This window comes from Neomonachus schauinslandi, chromosome 9 (assembly GCF_002201575.2).
Source record: "Neomonachus schauinslandi chromosome 9, ASM220157v2, whole genome shotgun sequence".
Taxonomy (NCBI): Eukaryota; Metazoa; Chordata; class Mammalia; order Carnivora; family Phocidae; genus Neomonachus; species Neomonachus schauinslandi.
The window spans coordinates 51,961,915-51,983,462 of record NC_058411.1 but is presented as its reverse complement, the minus strand read 5'-3'; the positions used below and the strand labels follow the sequence as shown (position 1 = coordinate 51,983,462).

Genomic DNA, 21,548 nt, shown 5'->3' with positions numbered 1-21,548 from the left:
GCAGACTCCCAGCCGAGCAGGGAGCCTGATGTGGGGCTCAATGCCAGGACCCTGAGATCATGACCTGAGCCGAAGGCAGACACTTAACGACTGAGCCACCCAGGCACCCCAAAAGATTAGATTTTAATAAACTGAATGTAAGCTCTGTGTGCTTTATATGCAGGTATTATTAGCTGGCTTGGTGGGCTTCACAGTAGGGCGATCAAATGGCCGCTCAGGTTTTTGTTGGGGGAATCCCAGTGTTGATATCCTTATATTTTACTATTGTGCCAGGCAGTTTCTCATTGAAGGATCATCTGATCTGCCTGGGGAATGTATACCTAGCTCCTGAAATCCCATAGCTGGGCAGGAAAGGAGGTTTAAGGTATCTTACCATTCTTTAAGGCGATCTTCTTGTAAACATCCTGTCTTTAGTTCATTACCTTCTTACCATATTTCCTCTCCCAACTCCCTCCACTTTTCTTAGTGTCTGGTGCGTTAATTTCCTGAATCATTTTGGGATTCTGCAGGGGCAGTAACATGTATTTTACTGTCTTGAAAACCTCAGACACAAACATACACTTATGCGCACACGTGCATAAACACATACTCTTAATCCTTTATGCGTATATTAACATCCTCCAGTTTTAGCACTTTTTTTTTTTTTAAGATTTTTATTTATTTTACAGAGAGAGGCAGGGAGAGAGGGAACACAAGCAGGGCGAGCAGCAGAGGGAGAAGCAGGCTTCCCATGGAGCAGGGAGCCCGATGCGGGGCTCGATCCCAGGACCCTGGGATCATGACCTGAGCCGAAGGCAGACGCCCAACGACTGAGCCACCCAGGCGCCCTAGCTTCCTAATTTCTTTTGATATCTTTCAGGAAAATGCCCTCTGCATTGTCCTTTTTGCATGTTAGCTGTATGTTAGAATTTGTTTTACCTGTTCCACTCAAAATTTGTTGGAGCTTTGATTGGAATTGTATTAAGGTTGTAGATTAATACAGGTAGTATAGTTTTATACTGTTAAAAATCCCTCTGGATTGTAAGATAATATTTTGAAAATATGTATCTAAAAGTTTTATCCCATTGGGATATCAAATCCAATGATTAAAATTGCTTACAAAAATCTCTTGAAATGAGTTAGGTAGTTTAAAAACACAAGGTGGTGGTGTTTTGTTTTTGTTTTTTAGTAATCTGTAATTTTAGAATCAGGAGAGACTTGAAAGTTTTAAAACATATGTATACTTCTCATTACCTTACCAAGGCAGTTGGGTCCCTTCTTGGAGAATTATTTTGCCAGAAAATTACTCCTTAAATTGAGATAAAATTTGTCTGTTTTCTGCTATAAATGAATCTATTTGACAAACATTTCACATCACAAATATTTAAGTGTCTGCATTGTCACTCTTTATATGTTTGTAATGTGTACATTTTTGCATTGTAATTCTGTATAAGAAAATTGCATAAAAGTACACATATTCCCTTTGTTTCCTTACTCTTTAAAATGTAGCTGTTGTACACTTTTCTATTTCTTCTGCTTTTTACTCCCTACTTGTATAGGAAGCAGTTGAATGTAATTTTGAATTTAGCACGATCTTCTGAAATTTAGAAAGGTTTTATTTTTATTTTTAATTTTTTAAAAAAAATTGTATAATTGACATAAATTCAGTTGTACAACTTAATGATTTGATATTTGTATATATTGGAAGGTGCAGAAATAATATTTTTAAAGTGATTTTATCTTGGAAAGATAACTTAGAGGTAATTTAATTTTTCAGAACTTTCGAGCATGCGGTTCTAGCTGCAGGAACAGATTTCCGATCTGACAGACTGTGGGAAATGTATATAAACTGGGAAAATGAACAGGGAAACCTGAGAGAAGTTACAGCTATATATGATCGTATTCTTGGTATTCCAACACAGCTGTATAGCCACCATTTTCAGAGGTGAGTGAAAAAATCCAATCATTAAAATATTTGATTATTCAGGTAATTAATTAATATTGAGGATTATAATTCTCTTGAAATGTCATGTGAGATTCTTTTAGATGCAAATGAATAAATTTTCTTGCTTGATAATCACAGTTTACACACTTTCAAATTTTGACATTTTCCCATATACTTTATGAAATGTTTAGGAACTTTACTGTTTTTATTTATTTATTTTTAAAGATTTTATTTATTTATTTGAGAGAGAGAAATAGTGATGGAGAGCATGAGTAGGGAGGAGAGGGAGGAGCAGGCTCCCCGCTGAGCAGGGAGCCTGACTTGGGGCTTGATACCAGGACTCTGGGATCATGACCTGAGCCGAAGGCAGACGCTAACCAGCTGAGCCACCTGGGCGCCCTGGAACTTTACTGTTTTTAAACAGAAGATTTTCTTTATCCATTTTACGGATGAGGAATAATGGGAGTCCTATCTAAGGTATTTCAGAGTGGTGAAAGAATGAGAAAATAGAACCCAAGTTTAATTATTCTTTGTGGTACTAAGTTAATAGAGTACATGGCATATAAATATGCTTATTTAAAACTTAATGATTTGCTCGGTGCACCTTGACTGGCTCTGTCAATGGAGCATGTGACTCTTGTAAGTTCAAGCCCCAAGTTGGGTGTAGAGATTACTTAAAAAAAAAAAAAAAAAAGAATCTTAAAAACAAAAACTTAATGTACATTCTTGTGATTCATATAACACCTTATACCAAAATAGTGAAAGATCTGTTTTATGTAGTAAGTCTAAATCTGTTTTTATTCAGTCAAAAATAATTTCATTTAAATTTTCCACTATGATTTTCTGTCATGACTGGTATCATTTCATTTTTATGAGTACTGTTAAAACAACTAATTCTGTATGATGTGATTTCCACATTTTGTTTTCTGATGTACTCAAAATATCCCACTGATAAGGACTCAAAGTCTTTCTGAACAAGAAAGTTTGTATTACAAGTATTTGCTATGTTGATAAATACTTGTTTTTTTTAGCTACCATATTTTCTACATTTTTGTTAAAACTTTTATAAGTAGTATAGTGTTAGAGCCTGTAAACTTAGGTACTTTTTAAGTAAGTGATTTTCCAAAATTTTTTTACTAAAAAAGTAGAAGACTACTAAAAAAGTAGAAGACTTTATGAAACATCTAAAAAGTTATGTGGATCAATTTGCTAAAGATAGAAGAAGTTATGAAGATCCAGATGAGGAATAGGAATTGTGTAGATCTGAATATACGGTCTCTGTTTTTTATGAAACAGAGGAGATGCCCAGGTTTCTATGGTATAATGACCTAGGAAGACACTTAATAAAAGACATTATTAACACAAAACTTGACATATGGAAATGCTTGATGAATATTTGTTGAATAAATGAGTACAAAGGTTTTAAAAATCCTTATGAGACAAATAGGCATTTTCCTAAACCAGTTCTTCTAGGATCAATGGTATAGATAAAAGTCTGTGATGATAAGAACTTTAATTTTGATAAGAAAGATAAAATATATCTAGGAAACACTTGTTACATGACATTTGCTGTATGCCAGATGCTGTTCTGAATGCTTATTTATAACTTACAGCATTATAACTTAAGCATGTAACTTACAGCATTTATAACTTATTTAATCCTCACAATAAGCCAGTGAGGTATCTTATTATCCCCACTTTATGGGGATATTACTATCCTCCTTTTATGGAAGTAGAGGCACAGAAAGATTAAAATATTTGCATGAGGTCGCAGAGTGAGTTAGTGTTTAGAAGCTGACTGGAACCCAGACGGTGTGGCTCCAAAGTTCTTGGTATAGTCTCCTCCAAATCTTTTTTGTTGTTAAATGAATATCCCAGGTGCCTGGGTGGCTCGTTAAGCGTCTGCCTCCGGCTCAGGTCATGATCTCAGGGTCCTGGGATCGAGGCCCACCTCCCTCTGTCCCCCCATTCCCGCTCATGCACTCTCTCTCTCAAATCTTTAAAAAAAAAAAATACCCCAGTAGGGTTTTAAAATTCTGTATATGCTTATAATAGACATTAGTGGATTGCATTATACATAACTGCTCTTTAATCTGCTTTTTTTTTTTTTTTTTAAGATTTATTTATTATAGAGGTGCCTGGGTGGCTCAGATGGTTAAGCGTCCGCCTTCGGCTCAGGTCATGATCCCAGGGCCCTGGAATCGAGCCCCGTGTGGGTCTCCCTGCACAGTGGGGAGTATGCTTCTCCCTCTCCCTCTGCTGCTCCCCTTGCTTGTGCTCTCTTGCTCTCTCTCTCAAATGAATAAATCTTAAAAAAAAAAAATTATTTATTAGAGGGAGAGGGGGAGAGAGAATCTCAAGTAGACTCTGTGCTGAATGTGGAGCCTGATGCAGGGCTCGATCTCATGATCCTAAGATCATGACCTGAGCCAAAATCAAGAGGCAGATGTTTAACCGACTGAGCCACCCAGGCACCCCTAATGTGTTATTTTTCTTTTAATATATTGACAACCACTTTCCTTATCAATGTATGTAGCAAACTCAAAAGTAGTGTTTGTGTAAGTAAATCTTACGACATTACTAACTGCTTTGAGAACCAGTGAAATGTTTTCTTTTGCCTAATACACTCCTCCTTGGTCATTTAGTGCTTGCTGTGTAAAAGATTATATACCATTTAAGTTGTAGAAATTAAGGCTCAGACAAGCTATGTGTGAATGGTATTGGCTCTCAAGCTGGTCAGAAGTGTAGAGGAGGAAGCGTATGTTTAAAACAAAAGTGTTCAGGGGCACCTGGGTGGCTCAGTCGGTTGAGCGTCAAACTCTTTATTTCAGCTCTGGTGGGGGTCTCAGGGTCCTGGGATCAAGACCCAGGTCGTCCTCTGTGCACATTGGTGAGTCTGCTTGGGATTCTCTCTCCCCCTCCACCACTTTGTGCACAGGCGTGCTCCCCCCACCTCCAGCTCAAATAAATAAATAAATCTTAAAAGTGTTCAAGTGCTGGGTAATAGGGTTAGCCTGGTGATGGGTATTAAAGAGGGCATGTACTGCATGGAGCACTGGGTGTTATGCACAAACAATGAATCATGGAACACTACATCAAAAACTAATGATGTAATGTATGGAGATAACATAATAAAAAATAAATAAATAAATTAGACCCCCCACCCAAAAAAATATTTCTGTTGTGTAGGTCTGTATATTAGATGTATACTGATGACATTATCTCTACTGAAATAATGTAATTTAAAATTTTCCTTAGCATGAGAGTTTGTGATGTTGATTTAACTTCTCAGACCCTATCCCTGGTAGTTCCTAAGCTCCAGACCTATCTAAATACTGATAATTTCCCAACAGACACTGTTGTTTTGTACTTCTGTGACTGTAATACCTTTTCCACTTCCCATTTGTCTGGTTAACTCAGATTACTCAAAACCATACAGCTTAATGTTTCCTGTGTGGAACTTTAGTTTGCCAAAATAGAAAGTATTTGTTCTGTCATTTGTGCCAGCACTCTGCCTATTTATTTACATTTGTCTTTTTTTTAAATTTTATTTATTTATTTATTTATTTATTTATTTATTTTTAAAGATTTTATTTGTTTGACAGAGATAGCACAAGTAGGCAGAGCGGCAGGGAGAGAGAGAAGCAGGCTCTGCTGAGCAGGGAGTGCGATGCGGGGCTCGATCCCAGGACCCTGGGATCATGAACTGAGCTGAAGGCAGATGCTTAACCGACTGAGCCACCCAGGCGCCCCTACGTTTGTCTTTTTTTAAAGTTTTTATTTTATTTATTTTAGGCGGGGCGGGCAGAGGGAGAGAGAAACTTTAGTAGACTCCACGCTGAGCATGGAGCCCAACACGGGTTTCGACCTGGGGCTCCATCCCTTGATCCCGAAATCATGACCTGAGCTGTAACCCAGGCTCAGAGGCTTAACCTACTGTGCCACGCACACGCTCCTACTTACATTTATTTTAACACTAATAATACTGCTTTGAAATTATGTCTCTTGTATATCGCTCTGCACATCTGTCCGTGTCTGAGACTTATTCTTTTTATCCTTAATACATAGGAATAGGGCTTAATATATATTAGACACTCAGCCATTCTTTACTGAATAAATCAGCTGTATAGTTGGAAAGGCTGATGAAAATTCACTGCTTAGTAGTCATATTTTATCACCATTTGAAACAGTTTCCTATATAATATAGCAATTATTTTAAATTTGTGCTCTTTAGTCATCAATTTTAAGTTTTTTATTTGTAGCCTAACAATTTTGAGTTTTAATATTTATCTGAACACTAAATCTGTACATTTTCTTTTTTTTTTAAAGATTTGATTTATTTGACAGAGAGAGGGAGAGAGAGCACAAGCAGGGGGAGCTCCAGAGTGAGAGGGAGAAGCAGGCTCCCTGTTGAGCAGGGAGCCCCACGTGGGGCTTGATCCTGGGACCCTGGGATCACGACCTGAGCCGAAGGCAGCTGCTTAACTGATTAGGCCATCCAGTCTCCCTTAAATCTGTTTGTTCCCTTACTATACTTTTGAAAATTACTTCCTTTCTAATTTTTTTTTTTTTTTTTAAGATTTTATTTATTTGAGGGCGCCTGGGTGGCTCAGATGGTTAAGCGTCTGCCTTTGGCTCAGGTCATGATCCCGGAGTCCTGGGATCGAGTCCCGCATCGGGCTCCCCGCTCTGCGGGAAGTCTGCTTCTCCCTCTGCCTCTCTCTCTCTCATGAATAAGTAAATAAAATCTTTAAAAAAAAAAAAAAAAAGATTTTATTTATTTGAGAGAGAGAGACACAGCGAGAGAGGGAACACAAGGGGGGAGTGGGAGGAGAAGCCGGCTTCCCGCGGAGCAGGGAGCCCAATGCGGGGCTCGATCCCAGGACTCTGGGATCATGACCTGAGCCGAAGGCAGATGCTTAACGACTGAGGCACCCAGGCGCCCCTCTAATTTTTTTTTTTTAATAAGGCAGTCTGTATTTGTTCTCTCCCAATGGTGAAATGGATCAAGTTAAGCTTCAGTATTTATTACTAATTCTGTAAAATCCAGATTTGTTTCCCATGTTATTTATATATATTAGTGAAAGCCTTAAAATCCGTAAAAATTCAGGTGTGAATAGCCTAAATCAGTTTTAAGAAACTTGGGGAAAATCCATAAGATTGGAGCATAAGGTACATGTACAACTATATCTAATAATTAGAATGAAGAGGTCAGTCTGGGTTAGAATATGGAAAGACTTTAAGGCTATTGGATTTTATCCTGAATGCAGGGTAAATTGAACAGAAGTTATTTTGGCAGGAGGCAGTCATGATCATGTTTATGTTTTTCATGTTTACTTTTTAATAACATTTTTGATAGCAGTATTAGGGTTGAGATGGGAATAGTGAGACTAGTGGCTAGAAGCCATTTATGTTTATCCAGGTGAAAAATGAGAAGGACATGAAGACATATTTAGAAGGTAGAATCAATAGGACCTGATACTCAGTGGAATGTAAGTGAAGTGAGGTCGAAGAGATTTAGAAACTGAGTGGTTGACAGTACCATTAGTCAAGATTAGAAATGCTTAGGGTATTGATTGGTGGATAAAGATGACACAATTAGTTTAAGATTTGTACATAAGGTTCCAAATTTAGATAGTGTAGCTATTTTAGCTCTTCAACTTGGTGTTTTTGATGAAAATTTGCACATAAATTAGTGTGTGTGGAAAAGTGAAATGACTTTTTTCGAAACACTCAAAATTAACCTGTTTCTTTGTGCAGAGTTTTGGCAATTGGACAGACTAATCTAGAATTGAGGAGAAAAGTATGGGCTTGAGTTAAAGTTTTGCAGGTCATCATAGTATGCTTATTTCTGTATTAATAAGATTGGCCAGGAAGTTAATGAAGGTAGATGAGAACAAAATGTCAAATGGAATCCTTGGCAATCCTGACATTCAGGGACCAATAGGAAGGGAGAATCCTCAAAGATCAAGATCAGTCAGAGACTTGGAGGCAAACCAAGAAAGTGGTAACTCAGTGCCTTCTAGAAGGAAAGCATGGTTAAAGGTCTTTAGTAGTGAAGACATTATTAGAGTATAACCTGTACTATGAAACAAGTGTCCATTTAATTTTGCATGTAAGAGGCATCTGGTGACTTTAATTAGTGCAATTTCATTGGTGTGTTTGGCACGGACACAGATTCAGGAGTAACTGGGAGGTGGGGAAGAAAGAGCAAACATTTGTTGATCATTTACAAATGATCATTTATGATTTAAGTAGGGTTTATATTTTAAAGTAATTTTGCATAAATAAATACATTTTGCAAAATAGTATTGTGCCATTTTACATATGAGAAGGCCAAGACTTAAAGAAGGGAAAAACTGGGATGCTTGGGTGGCCCGCTCAGTTAAGAGCCTGCCTTTGGCTCAGGTCATGATCCCGGGATCTTGGGATCAAGCCCCACGTCAGGCTCCCTGCTCAAGCAGGGAGTCTACTTCTCCCTCTCCCTCTGCCCCTCCCCCCACTCGTCCAAGTCCTCTTCCACGTCCATGTGTGCTTGCTTTCTCTCTCAAATAAATCTTAAAAAAAAAAGAGAGAGAAACTTCCCCGAGGTCAAATAACTAATAATGGACAGAGAGGATTTGAATGTATGCCTATCCATGCCTTCTCTGTTACATTGCAAAGGCATAAAAGAAATGAAGATGTCTGTAGACTGTTTCATCAAGTGGTAGGTTTTTACTACAAAAAAGGATAGGAAGGGTTTGGTGTTTTAAATCAGAAATTTTTTGAAAGAGTACTGTGTAGTAGGAATTAAATGTGGGATCTAAAATTATGCTTCATATATAGAGAATTTATTTTTATTGGCTTATTTAGATTTAAAGAACATGTACAGAATAACTTGCCTAGAGATCTGCTAACTGGTGAACAGTTTATTCAGCTGCGAAGGGAATTAGCTTCTGTAAACGGACATAGTGGTGATGATGGTCCTCCTGGTGATGATCTACCGTCGGGAATTGAAGACATTACTGATCCAGCAAAGGTAAACAGACTTACTGAAAAATCCTTCAATGCATGAGAAACTAGACTTTATATCCCTTGACTGCATCATGTGTTGTATGACTTGTGTCTCATATAAAATTAATTTCTAATTAAGGCAAGTGGGACTTCTTTAGCTATGGTGTGGTTTAAAAAGAGAGTTAAGGTAGAGAATCTATTTTACTATGAGACACCTGGAAATAGCTTAGAAGGACATTTTGCCCACGTGGTAATCTACTAGTCCCCTTTAAACGTACACAAGAAAGTGGTTTATTAGGAAGTTCTGTTAGAAATTTTAGAATTGTTAATTGTACTTTCCATATAATTAACAGTTTAAAACCTACCACTATTCTCAGATTATAAAGTAGGTATAGATAATACCTAAATTTAAGCAATAATATTAAAAAATTTCAGTATATAACTTGTGTGATTTAATTTTTTTTCTTTTTCTTCCCAAGCTAATTACGGAAATAGAAAACATGAGACATAGAATCATTGAAATTCATCAAGAAATGTTTAATTATAATGAGCATGAAGTTAGTAAAAGGTGGACATTTGAAGAAGGTGTAAGTGTTTTTGTTTTGTAATAGGCTTCAAAATATAAAGATAGGAATAATGTATTTTTCAGTTTTGAGTAATGTCTCTGTACTTTTTATTTTTGCTTATTTAAATACTATTACCAGTTTCCCATGATCAGTTTTATCATTTTCCATTATCAATTTTAGAATGTTATAAAATGAATTCAGATTTACTCCAGTTGGAAGATACTTATTTAATCTGAGCCATTTTATTACAGTTGTTCAATTTTTTAAATCATCTTATTTGAGTTCATACTTTACATACAACAGATGCACCCATTTTAGATGTGTAGTAAAATGAGGGTTTCCCTCCACAGATTCTAATTCTTTATTTCTGTTTTTCTAAACAGCTTTTTTGAGATACAGTTCACTTACCGTATAGTTCATCCATTTAAAGTGTGTAATTCAGTAGTTGTTGGTGTGTTCACAGATAGGTACAGCCATCACTATGGCCCATTTTAGAACATTTTCATAACCTCACAAAGAAATTCTTTATCCTTTAGCTGTCACCCCTCTACTCCCTCACCTGTCTGCTCCACCCCTTACCCCCAGCCCTAAGGTACTACTAATCTACTTCTGTTTCTATAGATTTGTTCTGGCCTTTCATTTGAGTGGAATCATATACTGTGTGGTTTTTTTGTTGACTGGCTATAAGGTTTGATGTGTATTTGCACATTACAGTGCTCCATGGCAATCAGATATGGAACTAGTCTGTCATCCCAGGAAGTTCCCTTGGTCCCTTTTCATTCAGTAACCCCCATCCCACTCCTAGCCCTAGGCAACTACTGATCTGCTTTCTGTTATATAGTATAATTGTTCAGTTTTAAAATACTCAATAAAAAAATTTACTGAACGTAAAGAAAATTGTGTAGTGCCATTACAATTAATAAATAAATGAAAGATACATTCTGCTTCTTCAATTTGTAAAGTCTAAGAAATATAATTTTAAAAGTTTTTATCATGAAATACGGTGATTAAAATTTTTTGGTTCACCATCATTAATTACATACATAATTTAGATAATTCGTATTGTTACTATAGTCATGTATTTTCTGGTGTTGGTATTGGTTTACTTTCATTCCTGTTAACTCTATTTTTCCTGTCATACTTTTATTACAGATTAAAAGACCTTATTTTCATGTGAAACCATTGGAAAAGGCACAACTAAAAAACTGGAAAGAATACTTAGAATTTGAAATTGAAAATGGGACTCATGAACGAGTTGTGGTTCTCTTTGAAAGATGTGTCATATCATGTGCCCTCTATGAGGAGTTTTGGATTAAGGTAAGAAAATTAGATGCTCTGAAACTTGAACATATTATAAACATTGATCTAGTGACTAACCTTTTTTGTACTTCTGTTGAATGTTGTTCATATAACTATATCTGTTGCATTAGGAGATGGTCTGCTTGCAACCAGATTTGACTGCTGCATATGCCAACCTCGTTGCCTCTCTTCGTCCTTCCTTACAGAAACTAGTCTAGTGGTTCAATAAAGGTGCTGAATGGGTTTAAAAATAGAATTTTATCGTTCTGTCACATATTTAATGGCTCGTTCAACTGTAAATTATTCAGTATTTCCTTTGTTTCTGTATGTAGTATGCCAAGTACATGGAAAACCATAGCATTGAAGGAGTGAGGCATGTCTTCAGCAGAGCTTGCACTATTCATCTCCCAAAGAAACCCATGGTGCATATGCTTTGGGCAGCTTTTGAGGAACAGCAGGGTAAGAATGAGGAAATTCAGTTGGTATTTTTGGGATTTTAAGGTACTTCTGGATAAAGTTCTAGGAATTGAGTCTTTTTTTAAATTTTTTTAAAAGATTTTATTTATTTTTATTTATTTAAGAGAGAGAGAGAGAGAGAGGCAGTGAGAGAGGGAACACAAGCAGGGGGAGTGGGAGAAGGAGAAGCAGGCTTCCCGCCAAGCAGGGAGCCCGATGTAGGGCTCGATCCCAGGACCCTGGAACCATGACCTGAGCCGAAGGCAGTCACTTAACCAACTGAGCCACCCAGGCGCCCCTAGGAATTGAGTCTTGAGGGATGGTGTAAAGCAGAGGTCAATAAACTTTTTCTGTAAAGGGCCAGATGGTAAAATTTTAGGCTTTTCAGGCCATATGGTCTCTCTCCTGACAACTCTACCATTATAGCCCAGAAGCATCTGTAGATAATAAACAAATGAGCATGGCTGTTTTCAGTTTTAAATAAAAAAAAAAACAGGTGGAGGGCTGGATTTAGCCTGTGTACTGTTATTTGCCAGTACCTTGCATAAAGGATATTTCAGAAGTTTAAACAAAAGCATAAACATTTAATTAACATTTCTAGGTAATATTAACGAAGCCAGGAATATCTTGAGAACATTTGAAGAATGTGTTCTAGGATTGGCAATGGTTCGTTTGAGAAGAGTAAGTTTAGAACGACGGCACGGAAATATGGAAGAAGCTGAACATTTGCTTCAGGATGCCATTAAGAATGCCAAATCAAATAATGAATCATCGTTTTATGCTATCAAACTAGCCCGGCATCTTTTCAAAATACAAAAAAACCTTCCAAAATCAAGAAAGGTGCTTTTGGAAGCAATCGAAAGAGACAAAGTATGTATTTGTATTTTAGAATATCTTTCATAAAAAAACAAAAAACAAAAACAAAAAAACAACAGAAGAACAGTGGTCATTGTTTTCTCATTTTGGCGACTATGATGAAAGATTTGGTCTGTATGTAATATATTTTATTACTAAATGAAGACAACAGTCCCTCTAAACTGATGTTGCCATTCTTTAAAAAATTTTCAAATTATTAGGAATTAAAAGGTTGAGAAAATTAAGATTATTGGATTAAAAATTGTTGCAGACATTGTGACACTTTCTGTTTCTCTAATGTTTAGAAATTTTACAGCAGATTTACTGATTATTCTAAGTAGAGGACTTGGGAGAATATCTTATAAACAAAAGCATGGCATATGTCTACGTCTTAGCAACTATAACAGTGAGATTCTCCTTTTCCAAAGTATTTCACTTTATCAGTTGATAAAAGGCAGTATATATGATATTTCTCACTTTTTAGATTTTTAGCTAATACCAGGTCTGTTTAAGACACAGGTCTATAACAGTGTGTTTCCAGCTGCAGTTTAAGATGATAACAGTATTAATGGGAACTGTAGAAACCATTTTTTAATATTTTATATTTGTCATGGTTGGTCAAGCCACATTAAACCCAAGATAGGATATAGGGTTTTAACTCACTGGGATTTAACAGTTTGGCATAATTTGGGAGATACTAGGTCATTACTTCTCAATGTGCTAATTAGTTTTGTCACCTGTTTTGATAATATGCTCAAAACATTTAACATGAGTTACATTTTAATACGATTCTCAATATTTTTCAAACTTAGACATAAAATTTAAGGCATTTTAAATATCTGTGTTCTAATAAAAATATCTTAGAAATATTATTAATTGATACTGCTTTTTACACAGGAGAATACAAAGTTATACCTCAATTTACTTGAAATGGAATATAGTGGTGACCTCAAACAAAATGAAGAAAATATCCTAAATTGTTTTGACAAAGCTATACATGGTTCATTACCTATTAAAATGAGAATTACATTTTCTCAGAGAAAAGTGGAATTTCTTGAAGATTTTGGTTCAGATGTTAATAAGTAAGATCTTAATTATATATTATCTATTTGCATAGTAAATGAGCATTGATAATTTTGGTTGGGAGTTTGATGATTAGTGCAAATTCATATATTGTTAAATTTAAAATGTTTGCCTAGGTTACTTTTTCCTCATATATATGGAGGGTAAATTCAGTTTTGCAAATGTGTATGTGTTTAACAGGAGGATAGATGGTTTGTCTTTACTTCAAAATTGTTTTCGAAATTTTAGCATGGTAATGTAAACAATGAGAGAAGGCAGGAAACAGCAATCCCGTGAAAAAAGAAATGGGTCAAGGATTGAACCCTAAAACACAGAAACAGTATATAGGCCACTGAAGGGAGATGGGCTTAATCTGAAATAGGGATGCCGTTTTATCTCTGATTGGAGAAAATGGATATGGTTGCACAGAGCACGCCTAATGGACTCAATTTAATGCATTGTAAGAAAGCTGAAAGTTGAGGGTGGTGGAAGGATTTACTCTAAGGGATTTGGGAAAAGGAGAAGCTTATGATTTATAGTTGCAAAATAGAAGAGTAGAAGTATTGATTAGAGTATTGCTGCTGTTCCAGTCTTAACTGCTTCTAGTAGGGAACTATCCCACGTAGTAGGCATGTCCCTTTTCTAATTACCCTAATTAATTTAAAGTGATTTCTATTGAAACAGCTGTTGATAAAATGAGGATTTATGTGTCTTTATATATGTATGTATACATTTTTGATGGTTGAGTAAAATTTTAGCTAAACTAAAAAACATTTTAACATAAGTTAATTTTTAATACAATCGTATATATGTGCTTGACACATTAAATGTGTTTTATGAATTAGCTAATGAAGGTATAAGTACTGTTTTTTTGTTGTTGTTGGTACTATTGTTCTTTTAATAGATGAAGAGAGGCTTAAAGAGATTAGAAATTTTTCCAAGGTCAGTTAGCTGCTATTTCATTGTGCAGCTGGGATTAGAACTTGCTTCAAAGTCTTTGCTTCTAACCACCTGTGCTGTATATTTAGTGTCTTCTGTTTATTTTGTACTGAAGAAGGTGCACAAAAGAAATGGGATATTTAATTCCAGGTTTTAGTCTAGTGGATGGTATGATGATCAGAGGAAATATGTAAGTATATGAGGTGGCACAAAACTGTTAAAGGCAGCTGATTTCTGTGGATCAGAATGGATTTGTCATCCTTCACAGAGGAGATGTGGCTTCATTTAGATACTCCTAGATTCTGACAAGGAGAGGATAAAATGGAAGAAAGTTAAAGTTCATTTAAAAGTAAATTTGCTTGATTGGAGGGCTTTTGAAGTAGTAGAAGTGTGATGTTGATTGTGCTGTGTATTGAACAGTAGGCTGGGCTAGAGCACATACAGTACCACAAATAGACAGTAGGACGCTATTAGAGTTTTGACTGGGATTAAATGACATATTTGAATTTTGCAATAATATGTGGACAAATCTAAGGCTTAACACAAAGATGCCAGTTAGGCCCTTGCAAATATAGAGGGTCTGTATATCAGGTCTAAGATTGTTGTAGTTGAAATTTAAAAAGGCAATGATTGAAAAATAAATGAGCTTAGAAATTTAGGTAGCAGCATAATGTATTAGTAAGAATTGATGTTTAATTCAAATATATGCTTGAATCTTAGCTGTGTCACTTACCATTTGTGTATTCCTCAGTTTTCAGATTGTCTCGTTATGATTGAATCTCTCATCACCTAATCCACAGGTTGTTAAAAGTCTTAAAAAAACCTAGTCCATTTAAAGTGCTTGATGTTGAATAAACACTCAACCAGAGATTGCTGGTATTAACAATTTTATAGCTTCTTGAACATTTTGGGATTAGAGTTACTGGTTGTTATCATTAGATGTGTATGTATGCAGGCTGCCCAGGGAAGTTGTATATGCATGTCAAGTATATTAAAGTCATTTCTACAGAAATGTTAATTATCTGTGTTCAGGTTTATGATTACTTTAAAAAATAAGGCCATTTGTCTTTATAAAAAATATTTCAGAAAATGGTAAAAGGAAAACAAAATCTTTAGGATTTTACAGTCAGTTTGGCTTCAGGTGACATCGTTTTTGAAGTTCTGAGTTCCAGGTGAGACTTAAAATACACGTATCATGTTAGAAGTTTTTTATTTATTAAAAATTATCTTTTTTTTTTTAAGAAAAAGGATTTGAGAGCACACACATGTGCAGGGGGGAGGGGCAGAGGGAGAGAGAGTCTTAAGCAGACTCTGTGCTTAGTGCAGAGCCCAACATGGGGCATGATCTCACGACCCAGAGAGCATGACCTGAGCTGAAACCAAGAATCAGATGCTTAACCAACTGTGCCACACAGGCGCGTCCTAAAAAATTATCTTTTTAATCAGTGATAATTCCACATTGTAGATTTGAATTAGTTTTTTGTTTTTTTTTTTAAAGATTTATTTGAGAGAGTGCAGAGCGAGCGAGAAGAGAGCACGAGTGTGTGGGGGGGGTACTGTTGGGAGGGGGCATAAGGAGAGGGAGAAGCAGGCTCCCCACTGAGCAGGGAGCTCAATGCGGGGCTCACTCCCAGGATGCTGGGATCATGAGGTGAGCCGAAGGCAGACACTTAACTGGCTGAGCCATCCAGGCACCCCTGTAGTTTTGTATTAAGTTTTAATTCAGTTTATCACATGGCCAAAAGTTTAAATATACTTTATCCTAACTGGTGTCCAGTATCTTTAATAAGCAATGTTAAATTAGATCTCAAAGTATATAAATCACGGAATGGTCAGGACTCACTCTGCACTAGACAGAAACCCTCAAGGTCACTGTCTTAGTTGTGTAAAAATTTCTTAGGCGGGCTCTCTCCTGTGTTAGAAATAACCAAAGGTAGCTCTTGACCAATATCCCATCACCTTTAGCCAACTGTAGTACAGAGAACAAGCATTTTTCTAGTAGCTCAAAAATCCCAGGACTTACTAAATGTCTAGGTTTGGGTTATATTATTGGTCAGGGGTATATAGTACTGTAATTGGCCAGTCCTGAGTCCCTGAAGCCCCATTTGAATCACATGGGCTGAGAAGGAAAGTGCAGAGTAGTGCTTTCCCAAAGGAAATACATTGGAAAAGGTAGCTGGGAGGTTTGTTTATTGGTTCATTAAAAAATAATAATAAAAAATCAATGGATACTCATTGCAACATATTTTTGTTTCCAAGTGGAAATAAGTCCAAAACTTTATAAATTTATCAGTTTGGTTTTTGTATATTCCAGAGGATTTTTTTTTCCTTCCCTCTCAGGCTTTTGAATGCTTATGATGAACATCAAACACTCCTAAAAGAACAGGATTCTTTAAAAAGGAAAGCAGAAAATGGGTATGTAACTCCTTGCTGAATCAGGAAGGGATGCTTAGAAGAAGACATTTCATTGTGGAAATGCCTTTAAAGATAAATATTTTTACATGTTACCTTCATGTTGTGGTAATTTAGTGCTTTATATTCAGAATTTGAAAAAATCAAAACTGGTTAAAAACTTTACTAAAACAAATGTACATAGGTACAAATGTACACATTCATCCATTTGTTTTAAAAGTACTTATCTCTGGGAGTTTTGAAAGTTTCTGTTTTATCCTTTTTAGATCAGAAGAACCAGAGGAAAAGAAAGCCCACACAGAAGATACAACTTCATCATCTACACAGATGATTGATGGTGATTTACAGGCAAATCAAGCTGCATATAATTATAGTGCCTGGTATCAAGTGAGTTCACATAATTGAAGTTTTTGTTCATAGATGTTAATTAGAAAAGCATAAGTTAGGATAGTTTTTTTAATTTTTTTTAACAACTACTTCTACTCCAGACTGTACAATAAATTGTCTTACGTGGTTAAGTCTTAGAATTTTAGCAGTGAGCACATGCTTGTTTTCTTAAATATACCTGCTTTTATAAATGGAACCAGCCAGTTCTAGTATGCTAACATGTGTGCTTTTTCCTTTCAGTACAATTATCAGAATCCTTGGAATTATGGACAGTATTACCCTCCTCCTCCAACCTGATGAGAAAATATATCAGATGGAATGTGTGAAAAATACGAAATTATTTTTTTTTAATGAGGGATGTAAACATAGCGTAAACTTGTATTTGATAACTTGTCTTCCTGTTTCTGTGTAACATGATTTCTTTAGTAATAGGGGAAAATGTCACTTAGTAGCTTACCACAGATACTATTTCCTACCATTTATAAAATTTACTTTTTATTGGAGAACTATTTTTTTGATTTTTGCATTAAGTGGTCTAGAATTCTTTTGCAATGCATTTGCAACAGAGTTTTGTAGCCTTAAGGGGTAGGAAAAAAAAAAACTGACTGCAAATCATGTCAGTGTAGTACAAGATCTGAAAATACATAAGGGCTGGTTATTAAGGATTTACCTCTGTAAAAAAAATGGATTTTTAACCTTTGATGATAAGGTTTTGTCTGTTTCAGTTATCCTTGTGAATTTGGATTTAACTGCAGAAAAGATATACTATTAAACACTGTGTCTTGGGATAGAGATTATAAATGAAAAAAAATGGAATGTTTGCATCCCTTTTAAAAAATGAAAATCATATCAAAAGTATGTTGTTTCAGGAGACTTTGTATTTAGAATATTCATGTAAAACTTGTGAGCAAGCTTTCATTTTGATCAAACTGATCATCCTCATTTTTGTAATAAAACTGAAGAAGACTCCTCTATAAATTGTTATGAATTTATTGGGGGGTGGATCACCTCACAATATTAACTTTTATTCATCATTATTAGTGGTTCATTGGTTTTGAAGTATACTTTTCTTGAATTTAGTTATTATCTTCTTGCCAGAATTAGACCATTTAGCTTTTTGCTTCCTCCGTTTCTGTGCTCATTTTCACTATACAGGAATATTTATTTAAAGATTTTTTAAGAGGAGGGGCACCTGGGTGGCTCAGTTAGTTGAGCGTCCGACTCTTGGTTTCAACTCAGGTCGTGATCTCAGGGTTGAGATTTGAGCCCCATGTGGGGCTCTGAGCTCAGTGGGAAGTAAGCTTGAGATTCTCTTCCTCTCCCTCAGGTCATGCACATGCACTTTTTCTAAAATAAAAAGCTTAAAAAAAAAGCTCTTAAAAGATCTTTAAAAAAAGGTAAAGATTTTAAGAGGAGTGCCCCTGGCAAAGCTGTCTAGACAATTTTACTGTAACTCCCTGTTCTGATTAAAGCCTTAGCTCTGGTTAACCTAATCAGAACATGTATATATTAACACCAAACAAATCAAGACACTGAATATGTTTTTATTGAACCTTTTAGTTTACAACATGAGGTAAAAGGAAAGTCATTTCTCCTTAACCAATATTTTACACAGCTGTAGTAAAATATTTCAAACTTTAGGGAATTATAATGGATTACATATATTAAAAGTTAGGGGTTGGGTAAACAATATCGGAGTTCTTGAATTTTCCGGTTGACTCTTCCCTTACAATAGTAACCAGCTCTAATTAGTTACATAAGTTTCTTCAAGGCCATGTTTTATTGTTGCTGATGTCTTTATATCCGAAGCATTGCTATTTCAGTCAATATCCACTAACTCCACTTCAAAAATGAGTTTTGCATTTGGTGGAATTCTGTTGAAGAAGTCAAGGTAAATTCGATAAAAAATGTTTCTTCCTTCACTCCCAAAAACCTCAGTCTAAAATTGAACTATATATAATGGATATTGGGTATTAACCCCAAAGGGAAGGGCTTTATGACTGATTGAGGCGCAATACATACTAGCCTAGTGGTTCCTAAAAGTATCTTTGTGAATGGTGATCATAACCTATCAGTATACGCTGACTAGATAGGCTGAGCTTGACTAGGATCTTCCTTTCTTGGATGCCTCCTAGTACTCCCAATTTAACTACCACCTAATGAAAATTCCTGCTCTGTGCTTCCAAAAAAAAAAAAAAAAAGTGATTTCAATCTAGGGTGTAAAAGTTATATTAAATCAAAGTTCATATGAGGTAGTGCCTGATCTCTGCTATGAATTTTAAGATGCTGAGTTCAGAGAAGTGTGATTTTTATCTGATTGGTTTTGAGATGCTTCACATGAGAGAGGGGGAGCTGTAGTTGGGCCATCTAGTTTTGATAAGCTTAGAGGAGGACTATTATATTCCTAAATAATCTTAACTGATAAGATTGGAGAGGACTTCCAAATTTTTTAAAAGTTACTTTAACTGATCCAATTAGTCCAATGGGTATGGAACCAACAACAGAAAAAACTACCTTCTCACTTAGTTACGGGATTGTTCTGGTCAGCATGGTCAGGAGGCATGGCTTTTTAATTTTCACAAACCAGGCCTATCAGAAAAGTATTGCCAGTAGTAGTAATCACATATGCTTACACATTGTTGGACCCATGGTCTCCTTAATTTCATAACTGGTAATGCCCAACATGTGTTCCATTTCTAAGCTTTGAGTACCCATTTACTTGCCTGAAATTACACTGTAGCATAAAATAACCATGAGCCATACTTGTATCCTGTAATTTGCTTTAGTTGTTTGTACTGGACATCTTAACTCCTTGAAGTACATCCTTCATATGGTAACAATTGCCTTTCAAAGATGAAAACTTTTAAAACCTCGTAATTTACCTCTTAAAAATAAAAAACTTGAGTTCAAGAAGAAAAAAGGTAGATTCTATTCTAGCTCAAGCTCATACACTTTGTATCAAAAAATATTAACTACTGTCTATATTGGAGGTGTTGACACAGAAGCATCTAAATATCAGGAATACTAGTCTAGACATGATTCCTGATCTGGAAGTTAACCTAGACAGTATCTTTTATACATTCAGGTGGTCTTTCTTCGTGTTTTTTCTTTACTCACAAAGGAAAAAAGGATACTTGGCATCAGGCTGTCCTTTCTTTCCATAAGCCCATTCTGGTTCAATCTCTAGTCGAGCCTTTTCTCCTTTACTCATAGTTAAGAGTGCTTCATCCCACTAAAGGCAAGAATATGAAATAAAAACTAACGATAATTTGCAAAAAAAAAATTTCATGAAAAACTAGAAGGCCAAATATACCAAAAACCATTCTGTTACTGGATTTCATTGTATTGTAAGGTAATGTCCTTGGGTGAATCTTTGTTCTTTATTTCCTCAATGAAAAAAAAAAAGATGTTAAACAGTAATTTTTTAGTGCAGTATGCTCTTTTTTTTCCTTATTAAATTATTTACTCTTATTTCACTTGCACCACAGGTCAAAATTCAAACTGTACTCTTATATTTAGTTCTAGAAAATTATTGGACATGTGTAGATAAATCAGTTGTTCATAGGCTAAATCAATGTCATAAAGTATATATTATTAAAATTAATAAGGCATCTCTATATAATTCTTGAAGTTTTATAAATACAATTTTTCATCATCTGTGATATTAAAATATTTGATTTGGTCAGTAATTCTTTTTTTTTAAATTTTATGTTATGTTTATCACCATACATTACATCATTAGTTTTTGATGTAGTGTTCCATGATTCATTGTGTATAACACCCAGTGCTCCATTCGATACGTGCCCTCTTTAGTGCAGTACACTCTTCAAATGCTACAATGTGAAGGCACTTTTGTAAATGTTAGATGTCCAAAGTTATGGAAACCAGTTTATTAGTACTATCATAAAAAACTTGCTACACTTGTTATATCCTAGGGCAAACTTCTGAATTTATATTATAGGGATAAACTAACAATAGAATTGTCTTAAGATCACTAGACTGTGGAGTCATGATGGCACACATAAAATAAGCTACATGTTAGGGCATGAAGACCTTCTGTAGAAGGTAAAATTATTCAAAGAAATGATACAGGTTTCTGGGCTGCCACTCCAGTTTGTCCAAATTTGGATCTTTTACTTTTTTTTTTTTTTTTTAAGTAAACTCTACCCCCAATGTGGGGCTTGAACTCACAACCCCCAGATCGAGTCACATGCTTTACCAACTGAGCCAACCAGATGCCCTGGATCTTAAAGCCAGTTCCTAAAAACAGTTAAATATAATAACTAATATCAAATACTCTGTTGAACTGTCACTGTCACATAAAGCTTAAGGGATAGAGATCTGTTACATAATGGAAATTAAGAATATGGTTCACTGGAAGAAATACACAAGCAAATTAGTCAGAAACAAAAACTGATCAACTTGATATATAGTTAGTATCAATTTGGTATAATCAAGTAGCAGTTAAGGTTCTTTTTTTTTTTTTAAGATTTTATTTATTTATTTGACAGAGAGAGACACAGTGAGAGAGGGAACACAAGCAGGGGGAGTGGGAGAGGGAGAAGCAGTCTTCCTGCTGAGCAGGGAGCCCGATGTGGGGCTCGATCTCAGGACCCTGGGATCATGACCTGAGCCGAAGGCAGACGCTTAACGAC

The 21,548-nt window shown here is 35.6% G+C and overlaps 2 protein-coding genes and 1 non-coding gene across 11 annotated transcripts in view; 2 read left to right on the top strand and 1 right to left on the bottom strand.

Annotated features, from left to right (window-relative positions):
• The window catches only part of PRPF39 (pre-mRNA processing factor 39), a 36,294-nt gene extending 18,431 nt beyond the window's left edge, over positions 1 to 17,863 (top strand). For all 5 annotated transcript variants that reach the window (XM_021701446.2, XM_021701447.2, XM_044918021.1 and 2 more), the window contains 10 exons: positions 1,757 to 1,924; positions 8,777 to 8,942; positions 9,397 to 9,504; positions 10,636 to 10,800; positions 11,115 to 11,241; positions 11,840 to 12,108; positions 12,991 to 13,175; positions 16,435 to 16,509; positions 16,773 to 16,893; positions 17,134 to 17,863. In XM_021701446.2, the coding sequence (XP_021557121.1) occupies positions 1,757 to 1,924; positions 8,777 to 8,942; positions 9,397 to 9,504; positions 10,636 to 10,800; positions 11,115 to 11,241; positions 11,840 to 12,108; positions 12,991 to 13,175; positions 16,435 to 16,509; positions 16,773 to 16,893; positions 17,134 to 17,190 (1,441 nt within the window). In that variant the 3' untranslated portion in view covers positions 17,191 to 17,863. The remainder of the gene's footprint in view (positions 1 to 1,756; positions 1,925 to 8,776; positions 8,943 to 9,396; positions 9,505 to 10,635; positions 10,801 to 11,114; positions 11,242 to 11,839; positions 12,109 to 12,990; positions 13,176 to 16,434; positions 16,510 to 16,772; positions 16,894 to 17,133) is intronic.
• Positions 12,202 to 12,287, top strand: LOC123325955. The gene has a single exon (XR_006540788.1). It is a non-coding gene; the product is annotated as a small nucleolar RNA SNORD127 (small nucleolar RNA).
• A 558-nt stretch (positions 17,864 to 18,421) lies between the features above and the next one.
• The window catches only part of FKBP3 (FKBP prolyl isomerase 3), a 17,539-nt gene continuing 14,412 nt past the window's right edge, over positions 18,422 to 21,548 (bottom strand). For 4 of the 5 annotated variants that reach the window (XM_044917759.1, XM_021701324.1, XM_021701325.2 and 1 more), the window contains exons 6-7: positions 20,028 to 20,125; positions 18,422 to 18,767 (exon numbers count right to left, since the gene is read on the bottom strand). In XM_044917759.1, coding sequence (XP_044773694.1) covers positions 18,713 to 18,767; positions 20,028 to 20,125 — 153 coding nt within the window. In that variant the 3' untranslated portion in view covers positions 18,422 to 18,712. Of the gene's footprint in view, positions 18,768 to 20,027; positions 20,126 to 20,646; positions 20,727 to 21,548 lie in introns of those variants that run through there. The other variant, XM_044917760.1, reaches the window with a different exon arrangement.